The sequence below is a fragment of the Cervus canadensis genome, chromosome 17, assembly GCF_019320065.1.
Source record: "Cervus canadensis isolate Bull #8, Minnesota chromosome 17, ASM1932006v1, whole genome shotgun sequence".
Classification (NCBI taxonomy): Eukaryota; Metazoa; Chordata; class Mammalia; order Artiodactyla; family Cervidae; genus Cervus; species Cervus canadensis.
The window spans coordinates 34,809,154-34,827,536 of record NC_057402.1 but is presented as its reverse complement, the minus strand read 5'-3'; the positions used below and the strand labels follow the sequence as shown (position 1 = coordinate 34,827,536).

General features: G+C 47.3%; 2 protein-coding genes across 13 annotated transcripts in view; both read right to left on the bottom strand.

The window, feature by feature from the left end:
* The window catches only part of PPCDC (phosphopantothenoylcysteine decarboxylase), a 39,143-nt gene extending 37,856 nt beyond the window's left edge, over positions 1-1,287 (bottom strand). For 9 of the 11 annotated variants that reach the window (XR_006273579.1, XR_006273580.1, XR_006273581.1 and 6 more), the window contains exon 1: positions 1,211-1,287. The gene's annotated coding sequence lies outside the window, so the exon portion shown is untranslated. Of the gene's footprint in view, positions 1-105; positions 163-1,100 lie in introns of those variants that run through there. The other 2 variants (XM_043489930.1, XM_043489929.1) reach the window with 2 other exon arrangements.
* Positions 1,288-1,877: 590 nt separating this feature from the next.
* The window catches only part of SCAMP5 (secretory carrier membrane protein 5), a 40,272-nt gene continuing 23,766 nt past the window's right edge, over positions 1,878-18,383 (bottom strand). For both annotated transcript variants that reach the window (XM_043434363.1, XM_043434362.1), the window contains 6 exons: positions 10,277-10,331; positions 9,399-9,527; positions 6,770-6,926; positions 5,618-5,719; positions 5,077-5,194; positions 1,878-4,812 (listed from right to left, as the gene is read on the bottom strand). In XM_043434363.1, coding sequence (XP_043290298.1) covers positions 4,618-4,812; positions 5,077-5,194; positions 5,618-5,719; positions 6,770-6,926; positions 9,399-9,527; positions 10,277-10,283 — 708 coding nt within the window. In that variant the 5' untranslated portion in view covers positions 10,284-10,331 and the 3' untranslated portion in view covers positions 1,878-4,617. The remainder of the gene's footprint in view (positions 4,813-5,076; positions 5,195-5,617; positions 5,720-6,769; positions 6,927-9,398; positions 9,528-10,276; positions 10,332-18,383) is intronic.

Sequence of the window (18,383 nt, the reverse complement as noted above, 5' to 3'; positions counted from 1 at the left end):
ACTCTGCAGCTCCTGGAATCCCGTTAGGCACCGTTCCTCAAGGCCACAAGTTGGGGACACATTACATTCAGGCTTCCCAGGTGGTACTAGTGGTAAAGAACCCACCTGCCAGTGCAGGAGATGTGAGAGATGCAGGTTCAATCCCTGGGTGGGGAAGATCCCCTGGAGGAGGGCATGGCAACCCACTCCAGTATTCTTGCCTGGAGAATCCCATGGGCAGAGAAGCCTGGTCCATAGAATCATACAGAGTCCAACAGGACTGAAGCGGCTTAGCACTCACACATTAATATTACATTCACACGTGGGGGCTACTAACAAGGAAGTGACTTGGAACTGCTACCTCTCAGCCACTAGAAGAGATGAGGACAACTTCTGCTCCAAGGCACCCATCACTTCCCCAACTTGGGAATCTCTCCTGCCTGTTACCTGGCACTGGTCTCCAATACTTCGAAGTGCAGCACTGAAGTTTTTCTCTGACAAAATTTGGCCTCACTCTCACTTTTTAATGTCATTCAACACTTTTAGGTGGAGCCAGGGGATAACTGCAATATCCCAAGGCTTTCCTTTTTCTATTGTATCAACTTGTAAAATGGTTTGTACTTTGAGCCATCCCCTTTCCTTTTTGAAAGTAGGCTCGGGGGTTTATGGTTTTTGTTTCTTTAAGGCAAGAGGTTAAACGCGGGTAACCGATAGGGCTACCTTTTAAACTAGATTAAAGGGCCCTAGGCAACTGCAGAAGAGCATAAAGCAGGGATGGGAGGGTACATACAGAAATGCACCACTTCATAGTATACCTATGGCTGATTCATGCTGCTGTTTGGCAGAAACCAACACAATATCGGAAAGAAATTATCCTTCAATTAAAAATCAATTAATTTTAAAAAATAAATGCCCTACTTCAGGATGGAGCTGGGAACAGGTCCATAGCGCTCCGGACCCATAGACTCCACAGCCCCTACACACACAATGCTACACACACACGGAACCGGAGATCAGCGGCGTACACACACACACACAGCTGCAGACCCGCAGATGCGAACAAAGTTTCTTGGGCACCAATACGAGAGGGAGGACACTCATGGACACACGCAGCCACATACACGGAAAGTGAGGTCACACAAAGAAGTCAAAGTCGCCAACGACGCTTCCCCAGCCTCCCGCTTGTCCCACCACGGGAAACCAGCCTCCACGGCTCCCCCAGCCTCCTCACCCGCGCCAGGGGCGTCTCGGGGCGGCCCCCAAATATCGCGTTATCTCGGTCGCCCCTCCCGCTGATTCCGACTGGCACGCAACTTTACGGCTGTCGGAGGCTGCCTCCGCGACCGCGTAGCCTTCTGGGAGTTGTAGTCAACTTCTCAGCCTTCCGAGAACTGTAGTCCACTCGGGGAATCCCACCGAGAGCACCGGTTCCCAAGTTCCTGGTATTTCCTGTGTTCATCTGGGCCTGCCAGTTGTCTGACCTCCTCATCCCCCCAGCCCCACCCACACTGCTTATCACTGCAGTACTTAATAATACTTTTACTGAGCCTATCTTCTATGTTTTTTAATTTTTTTAATTAAATTTTTTTTTTTTTTTTTTACTGTGCCAGGTCTTAGATGCTGCATGCGAAGTCTTTTAGTTGCAGCATGGGGGATCTTTAGCTGCAGCATGTGAATCCAGCTCTTCCTCAGGAAACTCAGAACTCCTCCTAACAGGCAGAAGGCCTCTGTAGCAATTTCAAGGCTGCCTCAGAGAAAGAATCACACAGAAATGTGTGACTTTTGACCTCTGGGAATGACAGGCGACAGGCCCACTGGACCCACCCTACTTCCATGCCCCACAGCCCATGGTGAGGCTCCACACAGGCCCTCATGAAGACACATGACAGAGCAGGACACAGAGGGTCAAATGTTCCCCTTTATTATGGTTCACTCAGTTACCACAGACAGACACATTGGCTCAGGCAGGTCAACTGCCAGTTGGAGAATGGTCTGTGTTTCCCAGAAACAAGGAGGGGCAGTGGGCACCAGCAGAATGCAAAAGCAGGTCACTGGCCAAAGACCTGACCTTAGAACTGACCTCAGCCTTCCTGCACCCCACCCTCAAGCCAGACCATCCAGCAGAGATGAACCTGTGCCCAGCCCCCACTTCTCATTCGGTTCCTTCCCCAGGAAAGTGCATAGATGCCTGGAGATGCAGCATCCCAGGGCCTCGACAAGCTGGGCCACACGCAGGTATAGCAGGTCTTCCAAAGGGCAGAGCCAGGGCATGGCCATACAGATCTGAGCCAGGAAAGAGCAAAGGCGGGTAGGACAGGAAGCTGATGGGAGGGAGCATCCAACAGGTCAAGGATGCTGTGCTGGCAGCTAGACCACAGGCCTCCTGGAGTTACCAAAGAGAGGAAGAGAAAGGGAGCCAGAGGTCTGGGCGGGGAGAGAGGAAAGGGAAGAACCTAGACCTAGGGTCTCTTTTCGGGGCTGTGTCACTAGGGGCTGTGACAACTGCTTTCCAAAGAGAAAGTGGTAGAGGAGAGAGTCAATCACACTCTGGCCCAAGCCTAAGCAGCCATTAGGAAGATAACTTCCCAGAGGCCCTGGTTCCCCTTGTAGGAAAATGAAGTACCTGGATCTCAAAGCTCAGATGGTGCTTGGAAATCCAGATGCTGGGTTCTAAGCTGGAGCCACCCAGAGTGGCCAGGTGGAGTTTGGTTTTTCAAGCCAAATCACCCAGGTGGGAGGTAGGGGCGACGAGTGAAAAATGGGCAGCTGCTCCATGGGTAAGAACCCACTCCTCTTCAGGCCTCCAAGAGAGCCAGGACCTCTACCAACAACATTCTCACAATGCCTGGGACACAACAGGCCCACAGTCCTCTATCACTGTCCTGGAAAGAAAAGGGGGTTCTAATGGGGGTGAGGAAGGGCTAAGAATCAAGTCCAGTAGACAGAGGGGAGCAAGTAATCTCGATGTGATAAAAAACAGGAGCCAGAGAACCTCCCCTCCCACCCCACCTAACCTGAAATCACATTCCAGCTATTGTGCTTGCACACAGGGTTGGGCCTGTGCTTCTTCCTAGGCCTTGAGTTCAAGTGCCCAGAATTGCCCTATGCCCAAGAGCAAGCTGGGGGTGTGGGGGCAGGGGGGATGCATGATCCCCTCTCAGTTGGTCCTGCCTACCTTCTCCTCTGAGGAGAAGACTCACCCCTCCAGGACCAGTCCTCTGAGCCTATCCCTTCAAACCCAAACAGAACAGCTATTGCTCCCAGGAATCCAGTGGTCATTCAGAGACACCCAGCACCTCCCCAGTGGGCTTGGGCCAACCAGACATCACTCGGAGACCAGTAATTATTCACAGATCCTTTGTTCCAGCTGCACCTTTGGGCTTCCCAGGTGGCGCTAGTGGTAAAGAACCTGCCTGCCAATGCAGGAAACCTGAGTCAGGAAGATACCCTGGAGTAGGAAATGGTTACCCACTCCAGTATTCTTGCCTGGAGAATCCCACGGACAGAGGAGCCTGGTCGCAAGAGGTCACAAAGAGTCGGACATGATTGAAATGACTTAGCAAGCACACAGCTGCACCTTTACACCTGAAAACTGCCCAGACACCACCCAGCTCTTCAGGGAAGGCAGTGCAATCTGCCCCTGTGGATGGCAGACATCACCTAGCACACAGTAGGGGTAGCGCAGGAGAATCAGGCCACAGCAGCTGCGAGTGTGGGGAGGGACACAGGCAGAGGGGCTCGAGGGGGCTCTGGGAAGTAACGGAGGAGAAGGCAAGGCAGGGAAAAGAGGACCCGGGCTTGCATGTCCATCCCCTGCGGGTCAGGTGCCCAGGAGGGCTCCACATCTCTGGCTGTGTGCCCTCCCACATCAGGGCTCAGGCTCAACTCCCCTGTCCTCTGTCTGCTTCCTGGATCTGAGAACGGGCTTCAGTCTCAGGAGCAGATACAAGTAGGACCTTCAGCCTGGAGGAGGATGAAGAAATGCCACATGAGGAAGAGAGAAGCCCTGGGCAGGCAGAGAGACCACAGGAAGCAGGAAGAGAGAAATGGAGAAGGAGGTTGTGGGAGGTGGGAGGGGAGGGCAGAGACCCAGATCCAAAGGAGCAAGGGGAGATCCCCTGCAGGTCTCCACCCTCCCCACCAACATCCCCACTAGTGCTAAATACTGCTGCTTCCCAGGAAGACCAAAACTGGAAACAGTTTCAGCTCATAACCTTGGGAGGGGGCCAGGCTCTCTGCTATGCCTCCCCTTGCCCCATGAGGGGTCTCAGGGCCGAGGTCAGACGGAGCAGCCTGATGGAGGGTGGGGGGCTGGTTTAGTTCTAAACGTACATCTAGCACCACAACAACAAGAGACCTCCACTGCACACTATTCACAAGGGGACACAGACACAACTACCGCCGCACGGGACAGCTCCGAGTGCAGCCCCCAGCTCTCAGGGTGCTGAGAACAGAGTCCAGAGGGTGTGGGGGAGGGGTGGTACATATACATATATATATATATAACTCTGATTCTTTGTACAAAGTGGGGGAGGAGAAAAAGGGAAGGGGGAACCCTGCTTGGTCACCACAACAGACCCTGTGGTTTGAGCCCCCATCCCACCGGCCCCCAGCCAGCTCCCGGTCGGCTTGACTGGTTCACATCTCATTGGAGTATGTGTAGTTGGGAGTGGCAGAATACTGAGTCTGCGGCTGATTCATGGCACCCTGTGCTGCCCCCATGGCTGCATTCTGGGCTGCCTGCTGCACGTGCGGGTTCTTCCATGCTCCCGTGGTCCACTCCTCCTGAGCTTTGCTGAAACTCCCCCCGCTGCCCCGGTAGAATTTATGGACCTGTAGGAGGAGGAGCACAAGGAAGGGTTAATCAAGGGGAAGAGGCAGCCCATCCAGAAAAGACATGGGAGCCAGAGGTAAGTCACCGAAAAAGCCAGTCCTCCCTCCGACCCGTGCCCTGCGCACTGGGAGCAAAGTCCATCAAGCCATTCCAGAGTGAGTCCCTTGGAAGACCACTGGGTCTTTCTGTAACTTGGGAGAAGGGTTGTTACAGATCACGGTCCCTCCCAACACCACCCTGTAGCTCTTGAGGTGACCACATACCATGCTGAGGGCAACGAAGGAAAAGACAGCCATGACCGTGAACATGACGGTGGGAATGAGCATCACCACTGCTGAGCCAATGTTCGTTCCGAAGAAGGAAATGGTGGCGATCCAGCCGCTGCAGAAACAGGCCAGCTGTGGGGTTGCCTGGCACAGTGACGGGTTCCCAGGAGCCACCCCACTAGAGTAAGGGACCATCTCATTGTCACAGAGACAGACCATATCAATGGATGGACAAGGCCTGTGTCAGTGGTTTAGGAAGAACCCTTGGCTCGGGAAACAAGCTTCTCAGAACATAAGGCTTCCTTCTCTTGGGTTATCTCATGATGCTTGATATCCCTCATCACCCCTAAAAACCACGGCCTTATTCTCCTCTGATGCTATGCTGTATCTACTAAGTTATCCTGAATCCCTTCACACTTCCAATAACTCATGGTGTTCCCACAGGCCAGGCAGCTTAGCCCACAGAAGTAAGCAAAGGACACACCCCAGTTGCCACCCAGCTAGCCCTGGGTCAATCCCAGACACCCTTGTCTCTTACCAGACACCCCAGCCTGGGATGCCCACAGCCTGGATAATGCTGATGACCAGCTGGGCCATGAAGGTGAAGAAGAATGCCATGAAGCTGAAGGAGCTATCAGTCCTGCAACAGAGGAGATGACTCCTGTCACCTGGGTAGAGGGACACAGCTTCCCTGCCTTTAAGACTTTCAGGTCCTTCTAAGTGTGAGAACACAGTGGATCTTAGTTAAGAGGTCAAAATGGGACAGCATTTACCCATGGATCTTTGTAAGTTTCCATATGTTAGACCTGTGTGTACCATATTGCATAGGGAGAGATCTCCTCATGAACGGACCACTCACTGGTACATGAATGGTTGGCACAGAAATAGATGGGTCTGTTGTGGCAGGAATAAACATGTCAAAGGGTTGGACAACCCTACTGGCCCCAAGACATCAAGCTCCAGTGGTACAAGAGTGGAGGGCCCCACAAGGTAGAAAGTGCTGTTGGCACAATAATGGACACATGACTGGCACCAAGATTATAACCTAATTGGCACACAAACGGACAGATCCAATTGGCAAAAATTAATATGAGGCCAGATTGGCACTTGGAGGGATAATCCATTGGCACAAAGATTGAAAATCCCACTTGCCACAAGGCAGACACCCACTGGCACTAAGACAGCTAGCCCTACTGATACATGGATGGGTAGTCCCTTTGGCACAGAGTTGGATGCCCTCATTAGCACGTAAATAGTGTCAGTGGCATATGGATGACTTGTCCCATTGGCATATGGGTAGATGGTCTACTTGGCAACAAATTAACCAGCCCCATGGACACCAGGATGGGCAGCTTAACCAAGACCGGTAGCCCCACTGGCAAAATTTATCATGCAGCTAGTTGCCTGGGGAAGGGAAAACAAGAACAAGTCTGGTCTCTATGTTGTCCCACCCAAGGGTAGAGTGAAGAAGGAAGGACCTAAGAGGAAGGTTCTGACTCCCAGCCCTCTCACTCCAGCCTAGAGTTCCCAGGAAGCCTAAATCCTACCTGGCAGTCTGAGCTGAGGAAAAAGGGAAGGTGAGCTTGGGGGACAGCAAAAAAAAAAAAAGTGAGAAAAATACATAGAGAAGAGACAGGGAAGATAGGCAAAGATACAGGGTTAGGAGCTGGGTTCAGCACCCATCACTTACTTGAAGGCCTTGTAAATGGGCCGAAACCAGCAGACGTAGGAGCAGGGTGTGAAGAGGATGAGCCAGAGAAAGGCGAGGCCAAAGTTGGTGGCTCCCCCGCCTCCGATCAGCCACGCGAGACAGCCCACCAGGTTCACGGCCAGCGTGACGCTATTCACTGCAGACCCGGGAGCACGTCAACAGACACCAGACAGACAGCAGACACGCACATGGACACCAAGGCCCGTGTGGAAATCCACAAGCACCCATACACAGACATATACCCCCATAACTCAACACAGACCCACAATCAAACACAGGCAAACAGCAGAAGCACAGACAGAGACATACACAAACACACATGCAAACCACATTTATACAGATGCATACCCACAAGTCACATCAGCCAACACACACACACAGATACATAAGATGCACATATAACATACACACAGAAGGGGTATAGACTGTAAGAAAGATAACTGGGAGCTCAGACCAACCCCCCAAAACACACACCCGTTCCTGGGGATCTGAGAACTCCAGAGAACAAAGAGTCTCCCCCGATCAGGAACTCAGAGTCTCAGCCTAGCAAGTCCTGTTGAAGAGCCCCAAAGCCTCAACCTGGGAGAAAGCTCTTCTTATAAGTATGGCCTCAGCCCCTGGCCTTCCCAAACCCACAGCAATCACCAAGCCCAGGCACAGGAAACCCATCTTCCATCTTCTCTTGCAAGGTAGGGCATGAAAAGGGGAAAGGAAAAGGAAATGTCTCTTTACGTCATTGTACCATCTGCCCCACACTTATACGGGGCAGGCAGCAGTGACTGGGATCTCAATCTGTCTTTAATCCTATTATGCCACCTCCTCCAAGAAGCCTTCTTTCATTATTGCAGTCTTATTCACCTCCCATCCCTCTGACCTCCTAACAACTTGGGTGCTCTCATGTTTCCCAAAGGACCAATCCCAGCCCATCAACCAAACTAGAGGTTCCCCAAGAGTGAGACTCAGGCTCCTTCTCTTCCATGCCAACCTACTCTATAACTGAACCTCTGAATCGCTGTATCCCTGAGTTACAGCCAACAGGGACCTCAAGTCTCCTCATCTGATGCTGGCACTAACACACACCCAGCTCGTTGGACATAAGGGTACTTGCTCCCTTCCTCTATTATTAGCCCAAGTCCCTTTAAGGCTCCACAAAGACTTGCTGAACAAGGACTCCCCTGGTGGTCCAGTGGTTAAGACTCCACCTTCCAATGCAAGGGACGGAGGTTCAATTCCTGGCCAGGGAACTAAGATCCCAGGTGCCACAGGGCAACTACTGAGCCCATGCGCTCTAGAGCCCGTGCTCCACAACGAGAAGCCCTTACACCCCAATGGGGGAAAAAAAGCCCCTGCATGCCACAGACCCCTCATGCCACAGCGAAGATCCAGCATAGCCAAAAGTAAAATAAATTTAAAAAAAAAAAGACTTGCTGAATAAACAAAGGAAGGCAGGCTTAATCTTGGCCTCAAACAGCCAGGCATCTATGGTCTTGGCTTTTGAATAGAACTCTTTAAGCATCTCAAGGGTTATATACATTTCCTTGGGAACAAAGCATCTGGCCAGCACCTAGTAAGGACTTAGGAAGATATTTATAGCCCTTAAATCCAGCTCCTGGATGAGATCTTCTCAGGGGCAGAGTTCCCAGAGTCCAGGGCCACTGCTCCCCAAGTCTGGCCTGACTACGCTGTCACATGAGAGGTACACCCCTCTCAGAGCCCCTCACAATGAGGGTAAGCATTTCTTTCTGTGAGTTTCCGCTGTATTTCCCTCATCCCTATTTATTACCACCAGATTTCCTGGAATAATGGTGTTCTCACTGATTTTATTTGCTCTTTACATAGAACACCCATCAACCTGTTTTTATTTTGTTTGTTTTCAGTTTTAGTTTTTTTTTTTTTTTTTACCCTGTTTTTCTATCAGTTTACATCTCTCTTCACAGTCCCATCTCTCTCCAGCTCATTTGATCTAGTACCCTTGTCGTAATTATTCTAACGTCACAAGCCATCAGAAACTGGGGCCTTTAAACTCTCAACCTCAAAATCTTAGAAGATGAGAACTCGAGCTCTTAACACAGACCTACATGGAAGCAAGGCGAACACTGAGCCAGTACCCTCTTTCCTACAAATGAGGAAGCTGCTCCTTGGGAAGTGGAGTGACCAGCCCAGCTTGGTCACTATATCCCAACTGGACATTCTTTTGGAGCAGTCTTCCAGAAAAAGTAAGAAAAACGAGGCTTTGAGGGGAGGATTCCTCTCCAAATCCAGACTCCTGAGGTAATCACCGGAGGTTCCCTAGAAAACCACTCCCATGAGAAGATAAATGAGGAATTGCACTACAGGCAGAGACCCCTCACACACACCCAACTGCTCTGTGACTGGGGCATGAGGAGAGGCCTAGACAGGAGGTGAGGGAAACTGAGGCCTAGCTGGGGAGTCAGCCCAGGAGAGGAGCCTGCAGAAGTCAGGCAGGGATAGGCTTACTGGCCCACACAGATGCTGCGGTGAGGCTGAAGGACCCAGGCCTGGGGGCACCCCGTCCCAATGCCCAGCACCTGCCGGCACCCCCCTCCCCCGCTCCCCAGTTCTGGAACCCCCACCCCACAGCACTCACGCATCCAGAGGTAGTAGAGGCGCTTGGTCATGCTGAGATGCTGAGGAGGGATGTCGGCCTCGAAGTCTTGGTAGAAACATGGCTTAAGCGGGATGAATTTGGGCAGTGGTGGGAAGTTGTTCACCTTCTCTGCAGGCGAGGCACATTACACAGTTTCACCCTGAATACCCCTCCCTGATGACCTGATATGATCGCTCTTTCCCTGGCCTGGGCTGCCCTCTTGGCAGCTGTGGCCACAGGCCACTTTACCATCCCCACCAGCTTTCCTGCTGCCTTGGGTCTCCAAAGTGGCCCTGAGGCAGCATCACTGTCAGAAGAATAAAAACAGTAAACACCGTCCATCAGGCATGGACACTGGGCTGGAGGTAGTTCTGGGCAGAAGCAGCAGGATGGTGAGTCTGGAGATGTGGGTTCCAGCCTCCATTCCAAGATTCAGTCATCACCCTTCTCTCCAGACCTCCATTTATCCAGTGGGATGGGGGTCAAACTAGATAGTCCCTACAGGTCTCTCCAGTTCTGAGCCTTTGGAAACCAGACAACCCAGAAACCAGAAGGAAAAGGTCTCAGAGTATTAGAGAGTAATGGTGACAGAAAGGATGGGGACTGAGCTAGCCATGCCACTCATCGGTCAGATGGACAGGAGGGCCAGGGCGTCAGGATGGGCTATCCCTGGTCCCCAGGTTCAGAGGTCTGACAGACAGCTAGACAGTGAGGGTCTTTGATAGACAAGTCTTGGTGGGGGACCAGGGGAAACCCAGGGGCAAGAGGACTGAAAGAATCTGATCTTCAAAAACTACGGGGTATAAAGGGACCAGGAAAAGGGCCACCCACCCTCATCACTGTCACATCCTACCCACGTGGATCCACCCTCCCCTTACCTGACATGATGGCACCCGCTGGCCCAGCGGCCTGTCCACGCCTCTTTGTCTCAAACTGGAAGGAAAGAAGAGTCAACGAAGGTTGAGGATCATGGCTTAGCCAGCCAAGTACCTCTTTCAGCCCCAGCTGGGCTGGAAACTCCCTGGGGCAGGACCCATCTCACAGAACCACCATTCCACCAGCTCTACCCTTCCAGGGACTCCTGCCCTTGACCTCCAGGCATAAAATCTATTTCCAGAAAATCCCAGGAGAGGGTGGGAAAGGAACCTGGGAGGCCACCTCAAGCAGGTGCAAGTCAAATGACAGAGAAAGCTTGAGGAAATTCTATTCTTGACCTCTAACACAGCAGAGCCCTGGCCTCAGTCACAGGCTGGGCTCCCCTCCCCCTGCCTTTGTCTCCAGTCATTCATTCACTTCTTGAGCATTTATAATCTGCCAGGCACTGGGGAGAGAGCATGAAGAAGTGGTCCCTGCCGTTGGCATGAAACAATCAATAACCTCAGCAGTGAACAGTATAAAAGAGAAGGATGGCTATGAAAACATGCACAGCATATATTAGGTGACCTGGTCTGTGGAGTCAAGAAAGCCGTAAGGGGAGACCTGAAGAACACAGAGTTGCCTGAGGCAGGGTAGCCTCTTGCGCAGAGGGCAAAGCTTGCACAGATCCTGATGCGGGAAAGAGCTTCATGCTTCTGAATAAGAGAAAGAAAGCCACTGCGGCCAAAGCAGAGAGCGCGTGGAGAGGGAGCAGGAATGGAGGTGGGCAGGGTGGGATTCTTGAGGCACTTAGGAGGCCAATTAGAAGGGGCTCCAAGGTGGCTCTGGCGTGTGGGGGGAGGGAGGCCCTCATGAAGACTCTCTGCCAGCTTAAACCACTGAGCAAATGGTGGGCTGTTTACTGAGAACCCCGTCATGAGAAGAGGCGCAGGGCTCCAGGGAAGAAGAGAAGCTTCATCGTGAACATACAGAGTCTGAGGTGCTGTGAGAACCTCCAGACAGGACAAAGCCTTGTAGGCTTTGGGAATATCTGGGTCAAGAGCTTAGCAGGAGGCCTGTGCTGAGACAGACATCAGGTAATGGTTGGTGAGTGAAGGTTAAGGAAGCAAATGAGAGCATTTTACCAGAACAGTAACTTTGATAGATAAATACAGATACACTGAAAAACAGAAAATGGTCTATGGCCAAGCACTAAGGCAATGCAACATCAAAATTTGGGCAGAGGGACTTCCCTGGTGGTCCCAGTGGCTAAGACTCCGCGCTCCCAACACAGGGTACCTGGGTTCGATCCCTGGTCAGGGAACTAGATCTCACATGCCGCAACTAACAGTTCTCTCTAAAACATGCCACAGGCTGCAAGGAAGACTGAAGATCCTGCGTGCTGCAACTAAGACTCAATGCAGCCAAATAAATAGATAAATAAAAATAGTAAAAAGAAAAAAAAAGTGGACAGAAATTTCTATAAAGTTTAAATCAGGCAAAACGAATCTATGGTGTTAGAAGTCAGGAGAGTAGAGGGAACACAAGCATCAGAGTGCTGGTCATGGTCGGTTCCTGGACCTGGGTGTTGCTGACACGAGGGGTTGATTTTGTGAAAATTCCTCAAGCATACGATTACAATTTGTGCACTTTTCTACCTGTTATACTTCAATTAAGAGTTTGCTTTAAAAGAAGAACAAACCTTCCCAGAGTTCCAGTCAAATTCCTCTGGCTTTATTGAAGTTTAGGCCATCATAATCTTTTGTGGTCTCTTTGTGATATGAAATCAAATACAGATGTAAAAACCTAACAGCATCTACCACAAATGGAAAAGATAGGCATGACAGAGACAAGCATGAAATGGTTCTTTTACATAGCTGCATTAATTGTAACATTGTAATGCCAAAAGATTGGAAACAATTGACATGTCTATCAACAGCAGACTGGTTAAATAAATGGTACTGGCTATTTCTCCATGGAGGAGGAAATGGCAGCCCATTCCAGTATTCTTGCCAGGAAAATTCCATGGACAGCAGAGCTTAGCACACTGCAGTCCATGGGGTCGCAAAGAGTTGGACATGACTGAGTGACCAAGCATGCAGGCACAGTTATTTCTAAAAATACTGATATGGAAAAAGCTCCACCATTACAAGCAGTTGAAAGAATGCAGTGTATAGAATAGTTTATGCTACCTTTCATGTTGAAAAAAAATAAAGCAGGGGAGAGGAGAATAAAAGTATTTTTTGCTTTTGTCCCCAGAATCCTACTCTAGTTATTTACCCACAAATAAGAAACAACAAATACATGTTTTCAGGATGATGCTATTTTACAGTAGCAAAATGTTGGAAGCAACTGTTCGAATAAACTTGTATATCATTCAATAGAGTAACATGTAGCTGTAAAAAAGAATGAAGATGGTATCTCTGAACTTCTATGGAATGATTTCCAGTATATACTGTTAAGTAGAAAAAGCAGGGAATTCCCTGGCAGCCCAGGGGTTAGGACTTGGCGCTTCTGCTGCAGGGGGCATGGATTTAACCCCTGGTCAGGAAACTAAGATGCCAGGAAACAGATGCCATGAGCCACAAGAAGTAGCCAAAAAAAAAAAAAAGCAGAGTACAAATTATTATAATTCAAATGCTACTTTTTATATAAAAAAAGGAGAAAGAAGAACATGCATTTATAAGTTTGTTTCTGCAAGAGAAATACAGAAAGAATAAACAAGAAACTAATGAAATGGTCATCCATATGATGGAAGGGCTAGGACGAGTAGTGAGACTTCTCTGCATAAATATTTTTACATATTTTTTTTACATACAATGTCTTATGTATTCAAAAACTTACATCCAAAAGAAATGAAAGTCTAAACCTAAAATAAACACAGGGACTTTCCTGGTGGCCCAGTAGTTAAGACTCTGAGCTTCCACTGCTGGGGTCCCAGGTTCAGCTGGAACCCAGGACAGGGAACTAAGATCCTGCATTCTGGGCGATACAGCCACAAAATATATATATATTGGAGAGAACCACTAAAATTGAAATAAACAAAAACAAATTAAGCTATCTGTACAGCAAATTGATAACACAATCACACAGGAAAAAGAACTGGCCAAGTGGCTTGACCTCAGTACTCTGCGTTCTCTTAAAAGGATCTATCTCAAGAGCAAAAACAACTAGAAAGAAATCTAAAATCTTAGCAGGTTTACTGTTGGTATTAGTGTGGTGACTGAAACTTTTCATATGTACCGTAGCAGAGAACATATGAGAGAATGTGTTTGTGTTGTTGGAACCTGGGTTCTCAATGTTAGATATGGAGACAGAATATGGAATATGGGAAGATAAGAAAGAGTCCTGTGATGCTGGATTTGAATTGGAGGCATCGATATGAACTCATGTCTTTAAAAATATGTGGTTGGTCACAAGCCAAGACAAAGAAATACAACATCAGCCTAGAACATCTTGTGGTGCCAGAAATAAGCAGGAATTCAGCTAATTAGAACATGTCAAAAGGACACCAATTTGAAGGGGCTACCTACCAATCAGCCAAATTTGGGAGAATTCAGAGCATCAAAAATAATGACAGTAATATAATATGTTGAGTTTAAAAAATAATCCAAAGTGACACTCATTTTTTAAATGAGGGAGGAAGTAAGAAAGAAAGCTCTTCTTTGCAGAAGAATGCTAGCTATAAATGTAGGAGTAACAGAATTAGAAAATCTTCTAATTTTGCAACCATGAATGTCATAGCTGATTCACACAACGATCCGCAATGGCTGCTAAGTCTTTCACTAGGTGAAAGATTGTTGGGGAAGACAGTCACAGCGTCTCGAAGATGACTTAGTAATTACAAAGGAGAACAGGCACTTTTACTGTGAAGAAAGTTGGCAGGCGCCATCTTAACCAGGTGATCAAACTCAAACTCACCAGTAATGGGACAGTGATTACTGTCCCAGGAGGGGCACAGCATCACCTATGTAGTATTCCTGCCCCCAAATATTTAGCTTGAATCTAGTCAAAAGAAACAATCAGTCAAATCCAAGTTGTGGAGCATTCTATAAACTAAACTGGCCAGGACATTTAAAAAAATGCCAACATCTGGGGCCTCCCTGGTGGTCCTGTGGTTAAGAATCCATTTGCCAATGCATGGGACATGGGTTCGACCCCTGGTCTGGAAGGTCCCACGTGCTCCAGGGTAACTAAGCCCATGCACCACAACTCCTGAAACCTGTTTACCCAGAGCCTGTGCACCACAACAGGAGAAGACGCCACAAAGAGAAACTACAGCAAAGAGCAGCCTCCACGCCTCTCAACTAGAGAAGGTCTGCATGCAGCAAAGAAGACCAGCACAACCATAAATAAATTAATTATTTTTTTTAATGCCAACATTCTAAAAGACAAAAAAAAAAGATAAGGGATTCTCTAACCTAACAGAGTCTAAAGCTATATGGCAACAAAAACTGAGTGTAAACCTTGATTGGATTCTGGTTCAAGGGGGAAACAATGGGATATCAGGAAACTTGAATAGAGACTCTAGATAGTATTATTTGGGTCTATATTACATTTCTTGGGTGTGGTAGTGCTCTTGAGGTTATGTAGGAAAATGTCCTTTTTCTTAGGAAATATGTGCTTCAGTGCTTAGGGGTAAAGTGTTGTGATATCTGAATCTTCAAATAGTTCAAAAAATAAGGAATAATGAATAGATATAGACAGAATCAAAGCAATGCAGCAAATGTTAACAATTGGTGAATCTCAGGGAAGTTACACAAGTGTCCCTTGTTTTATTCTTTCAACTTTAAAGCTTTCAAGATAAAAAGTTGGAGGAAAAATATGAATAATATCAGTTAGGGATGATAACACCGAAAGAAAAGAATGTGAAAGTTCAATATAACACACAAAAGAAAGGGAGATGGGAAGGAAAAATTCTAAGACAGAAGGAATGATATAATTTTTTAAATCATCATGTTGTAACCCCTATGCAGAATTGACACAGGCAAGGATTCTCAATGGCTGCTTAAACCACTGGGTGAAAGATGGCTGGGGAAGAGGGGAGACACACAGTCTGGGTGTCAGCCCCCACCACATTATTTATTAATCACAAGAGAGAAAAGTTATTTCTATAATGAAAGGATCTGGCAGGCCAAATGACCAAACTTCTCAAACTTGCCTGATAATGGGACAAAAGGACATTATGTGCTTCCTGACGTGATACACATAGAAGAACACAACATCACCTATGTAGTATTACTGCCAAAATGTTTAATCTGAAAATAATTATTATAAAAAAGAATCTGACAAGTCCAGATTGTGGGAAATTCTCCCAGATAAATGTTAATGTCATGAAAGACAGAAACTGGAAGATGGACTCAGGGAGGAGACTTGCAGGAGATTGCAACCAAGAGTAATGAGTGGTCCTGGATTTTTAAATCATAGCTATAAAGGACATCTTTAGGATGAGTAAAGAAATTTGAATACAGACTGAATAGAAGATATCACTGTTAAATGTTAAATTTCTTAGGTGTTGTGGTTACATAGGACAATACTTTTGTTCTTAGGAGACACATGGTGAAGTATTTAGAAATATTGTGTCTTAAGTGCTCAGGGCAGGTGCACTGGGAAGACCCAGAGGGATGGGACGGGGAGGGAGGCAGGAAGGGGTATCGGGATGGGGAACACATGTAAATCCATGGCAGAGTCATGTCAATGTATGGCAAAAACCACTACAATACTGTAAAGTAATTAGTCTCCAACTAATAAAAATAAATGAAAAAATCTAAAAAAAAAAATATTGTGTCTTGTCTGCTACTTTCTTTCAAATTGTTCTGCAAAAAGAATCAGGAAATTTCCTGGCAGTTCAGTATGAGAACTTATGGCGATCATTTCATAATATATACAAATATCATTATGCTGTACACCTAAAGTAATATATGTCAATTACACTTCATCAGCTCAGTTCAGTTCAGTCACTCAGTCGTGTTCGACTCTTTGCGACCCCATGAACCGCAGCACGCCAGGCCTCCCTGTCCATCACCAACTGCCGGATCCTACCCAAACCCATGTTCATCGAGTCAGTGATGCCATCCAACCATCTTATCCTCTGTGGTCCTCTTCTCCTCCTGCCCTCAATCTTTCCCAGCATCAGGGTCTTTTCAAATGAGTCAGCTCTTCATAAAAACAGATAAATATTTTAAGTCAGGGAAAAAATATATAGTTGCATTTGGCTATATATACACAAAGAATCAAGAATCTCTAGTAGGACATCAATAAAAAAAAAATAATTGTGATTCCTGGGGGACAGAGGAACTGCATAGATGTGGAGTAGATGGGAGGAATAATTTTTACTATGTATCTGCTTTTTTTTTTCTTCTATTTTTGGCCACACTATGAGGCATGCAGGATCTTCCAGACAGGGGTCAAACCTGTGCCCCCTGCAGTGGAAGCATGGTGTCTTAACCTCTGGATGGCCAGGGAAATCCCATTTACTATGTATCTTTATACCATCAAATCCAAGACACCATCAACTTTTAGATCATTATATTATTTACCAAAAGAAAGAAAATAAAACCCACCAATTCATAATGATAAGATACCAAAATTTTAAAGTCACAGACATTAAAATGTTTTCAGAAACACCAAAATGTTTATTTTAGAATTGATGAAATTCAGGACATCTTTTTGAATTTGAATCGTGTACATGTATTACCTGTTTAAAAAAAATAAATGAAGAGAAAAGTCAAGCAGAAGGGCTGGCAAAGAATGAGCAGGTCCAGTTGATGAAGCAGGAGGAAAACCAGGAGAGTGTGAAGTCTCCAAAGCCAGGAGTAGACAGTGGACAAATGTGACAGATGCCACTGAGAGGTCCAGCATCAAAAGGGCTGGACTGAAAAATGTTCAGTATGCTCAGCAACAGAAAGTCACCCGTGACCCCAGCAAGAACTACTCTGGGGGTGGTAGGAGCTGGGCTGAGGGGTTGGGGGTGGTAGCAGCCGAACTATACATTAATAGTTGAACATGTAAGCTGAGAGCAGGTATAGACAACAATTTGAAGAAGCCTGTCTCGTTAGAGAACAGAAATAGGGTAATACTTGGGTAGCCAAGAGGCTCAAGGAGGGACCATGGCTCAAGGTTGTTTGTTTAGGACGTTAATAAGCTCGAGATGGAGAGTTCCAGGGAAGAGCTGCAATTACAATAGACACAGAGGCTAATTAATGGAGCAAGCCCTTGAAATAGGGAGACGCATGGGGTTCAGCGCAAGGAGGTGGGAAGAAAAACATGATGCAAGCAGATGGGGGAGGTCTTGAGGCCTTGGAAAGGACAGTGAGAGTCCCACATATCTGCTTTAATTTTCTCTGTAATATGGGAGAGAAGTTTGAGCCAAAAGGGAGGAGGTAAGAGTAGAGGATGTAACTAAGTCAGTGGGCAATTATAACACAGCCTGAGAAGTGCTCCAGAAAGAGCAAGTACACAAAGCAGTGGAACCCAGAGGAGCACCTGCCTGGTCCATCCCGGAGGAACCAGGGAGGGCTTCAGAGAGGAGGTGATATCAGAGCTGAATCCTGAAGGATAAATAAGAGTTGGCCAGGAAAAGAAAGAACCAGAAAAACACATGCAAAGGGAAGGTCAGAACTATGGCATGGCAAATTTAAGAAACAGAAAGAAGCAGAGCACAGATAAAGCCTAAAGTGGAAGGAGTGAAAAAAAGGCAAAAAATAGGACCAAGAGATGGGAGGGGCCAGTCATCCTGGCCTTAAAGGCCATGAGCAGAATTTGAGCTTTATCCTCTGAGTCTTGGAAGCCACTGAAGGATTCTATTCTTCTTTTTAAAAAATATAACCTCAAAGGTTTTTTTAATAAAGTGAAATTATGTTGCTTTTTAGCAACATACATAAAAATATCTGCAAGTTAAAAAAAATCAAAGTCCATAAAGGAGAAAATACAAGTTCTTCCAAAATCCACCTTCTCAGAGGTCACCCCTTTAACAGTCTGACCTTTAGGTTTCTGGTTTTTATGTATACATAAGTACTCTTGCCTGGAAAATCCCATGGACAGAGGAGCCTGGTAGGCTGCAGTCCATGGGGTCGCAAAGAGTTGGACATGACTGAGCGACTTCACTTTCACTTTTCACTTTTATGCACT